Genomic DNA, 3,248 nt, shown 5'->3' with positions numbered 1-3,248 from the left:
AATCTTATTTTCAATTATCAGGTATGCCAAAAATGTGTATAGATATGTTATAATTTCATTGAATAAGCGGTTTTATGTCATTATTGAATAATTAAAGTCATAGTTGAAATTAATAATTTTATTTGGTACGCGTTAATGCTTACAATACATTCAGTAAATCGTTTATACATGCACATATAAACAATTTATGACTACAACAATAATAATTTTATTTACATTTATAATAATTACTAAGTAGGTATAGGTATTGTTTGACAATTAAGTATCATAAATATTAAATATTTGGAGCAGTTTCCTAATAAAATAATGCAATAAAAGTGCGTTAACTTAACAAGTATTATCACATTTATTTATAAGTCTAAAATAATATGTACCTATTTATATATACAATTAAACGAAATATTCAGGAACTACACCTTCGTTTTATGTACATTTTAATTTACTGTTTTTTTGTTAAAAATCAAGGTAAAACAGAACAGACATTTTTGAGATGGGAATACTAATTAAATATACATCATTTATAAACTTCTATTTTCATCTAACACTTGTTAGATATACTTATTTTACAGTCTAGTTTCAAAATGTTTTAACAATTTTTCGGTACCGAAAAGTAGACATTTTTATGTAAGATAAAAATATGAGTTTGTTTCACTAGTGGTTTATCATATTTCGAAATAAGGCAATAAAATCAAATGCGATTGCTATCTACTAAGTATAACACGTTTGTTTTTTCGAAAACTATAACAAGGATTCAATAAATAAGATATAAGTAGAAAAATAAATATTCGTTAATAAATATGAGCTCATTTATTTAAATGTCCTATAGTTTCTTTTTAGTTTACGGTCTGCATGAAATTGTCCATTAAATACAATATTTTACGCTGAATAAATGTAATATAACATTTTATTTATAAATATGAAATAATGTATTTTAGGCCATATTTTTAAATATTAAATAAAAAAAAAGGTATAAACTAAGACGTTAGTTCAAAATTTTTTTGGAATATTATGTAGCTAATAGAGTACGTACGTGATAACTTATAATAGAATATCTTTGAATAAAACTCAGTCAATTTTCCAATTGAATTGGGTTCATTTCTTGAAAACACCATTTGCATAATATCTTTTCGAGTTAATCACTTTCTTTGCTAAGCTATAATTGGGACGCCCGGAATAAATCGTCTGTTGCTGATATTCCATAGTTTTCATAGGGAACTGAAGAAGATTGCATTAAAGCCATGGGATTCGTGAAAGTGAGATCGTAGCAGGACGAAGTTAATACCCACGGATGAACATGAGGAAGAATGTGTGTCGCACTTGGTACTATAGGCGGCGGCTTGTCTGGGGAAATAAGACTCTCTATGGTGAAGGACCTTTTGGGTCTTATACAAGTGACTGATGATTCAGGAGGCTTAGTTAGTATTGGGGAGGAAGGTTCTCCATGCGTTGATAGGACAGGCGTATTTACTACTGATGGATTCATATCCATTAGAGAATTTGGCGGTGAGAAAAATATTCTATTTATGTTTGTTAAAGCTGCTAATTCATTTTCTAATATTTCTTTGTCACTTTTGAGCAATTTGAATCGTTTCCTTCGCCGTAATAGACTGCCATTAACGAACATATCAAATGCTGCTGGATGTAAGGCCCAATAAGCTCCTTTTCCTGGTCTGTCTGGCTGTCTGGGTATCTTTATAAAGCAATCATTGAATGACAGATTATGTCTAAGTGAATTTTGCCATCTTTGTGTATTTTTTCTGTAATAGGGAAATCTGTCTGTTATAAATTTATATATTTCTGACAAAGGTAACATTTTCTCTGGAGAGTTCCAAATGGCCATCGCAGTTAATGATATATACGAGTAAGGAGGTTTCTGGTCACCATACGAATCCCTAGACGGTCGCGGCATGTTGAAATCACTTACATAGATGCACTGAACAAACACAAGATCTTAAGCAAACTCCGCTAAACCACTATTTGAACTGATCCTTCAAAACATTTAGTAACTTTAAAAGGACATTCAACGCCCCTGTAGATTTCTATTGGTAGTTTCAGAACAATGGCATTTTAAGAACGCCCTTGCTCCACCTCTCAATAGCAGTTCGTCCTTTTCTCAACGTTAACATCGCGCCAATTGGCTTAATAAGAAGTCATATATTAACACAAGGGAGCAACCAATAAAATAATGCTTTGCATTTTATAATAAATTACTTTATTTGAGTAAGATTCATTTAATATGGCTGATGTAGTTAAACGAAATTTATTGTTTGGAATTAGTTCACTTGCAAACACACTCAGTCATTATATTTTATTGAATACATTTTATGGTTTGTAATCAGTTATACACCCATTAATATAAATGTAAATTGGTAGAAATGATTTGATTTTTGTCTATGCGATCTTTGATACATTAAGTAGGTATAGGTGTTTATAATTTCATTACAAATCAATTAATTAATATCAAGATTAAGATTAATCAAAGAATAAAATATATGATACCATTATTTTTAATTGTTTATTTTCTCACAAAATTATCTATAGGTAGGTATATTTATTAAGGATAGGTATATGGAATTTAGGTAAAATTAAATAAAATAAAATTTATACAAAGATCCCACATCTTTTGTTTCCAAATGAACTATTATTCTATTTTCAGTATTGATAGGAAATTCTTAAAATTTTAACACGAGATATTACTAAAACGTATCTAGTGTCTATATTTGCTTACATAAAAAAGTAACAACTTCTAAGATTATATTTACCTATTAGCTATTTAAAATTGTCTTTTAAATGACACACGATATTTGGATAAAAAAAAAGATATATGTATGGTACCCGAGGCAAATAAGACCCAGGAAGTAATAAGGCCCACATTTAAAAATTCGCGCTAAAATAATTTGATGATACGTCACTCTTCACACACACATACGACTAATTTAGTTAAGAGAAGTTTAATTTAGTTTTTGTCGGAGACATACAACTCTCAGTTATTGTTTTTGTAAAAAAAAACAAATTAGGGCTTATTTTTTTTAATCAAAGAAAAAGTAGTCTTATTTACAGGGTGTCCGGTTCATATTTCAAAAAAACTTGTGTGCAAGTTCCCCATTGGAAAATAATAGGAGTAGTTCATGTAAATTTTTTTTCTTAGACGCCCTGTTTTCGAGATACAGTGTGTTGAAGTCGTTACTTGCTATATGGTTTTCCTTAATTACCTTTATGTCGGCTAAAGATAAAAATGTCAAAATTTG

At 29.2% G+C, this 3,248-nt stretch overlaps 1 protein-coding gene across 1 annotated transcript; it reads right to left on the bottom strand.

The window, feature by feature from the left end:
* Positions 1-1,003: 1,003 nt before the first annotated feature.
* On the bottom strand, positions 1,004-1,958 carry LOC108914885 (fork head domain-containing protein FD4-like). Its single transcript, XM_018720800.1, has one exon. It carries the CDS (start codon positions 1,907-1,909, stop codon positions 1,154-1,156), a length of 756 nt encoding a protein of 251 aa, XP_018576316.1. The 5' UTR covers positions 1,910-1,958; the 3' UTR covers positions 1,004-1,153.
* Between the last annotated feature and the right edge of the window lie 1,290 nt (positions 1,959-3,248).

The sequence above is a fragment of the Anoplophora glabripennis genome, unplaced genomic scaffold (assembly GCF_000390285.2).
Source record: "Anoplophora glabripennis isolate ALB-LARVAE unplaced genomic scaffold, Agla_2.0 scaffold1325, whole genome shotgun sequence".
NCBI lineage: Eukaryota > Metazoa > Arthropoda > Insecta > Coleoptera > Cerambycidae > Anoplophora > Anoplophora glabripennis.
This window is presented reverse-complemented; position numbering and strand designations above follow the sequence as displayed.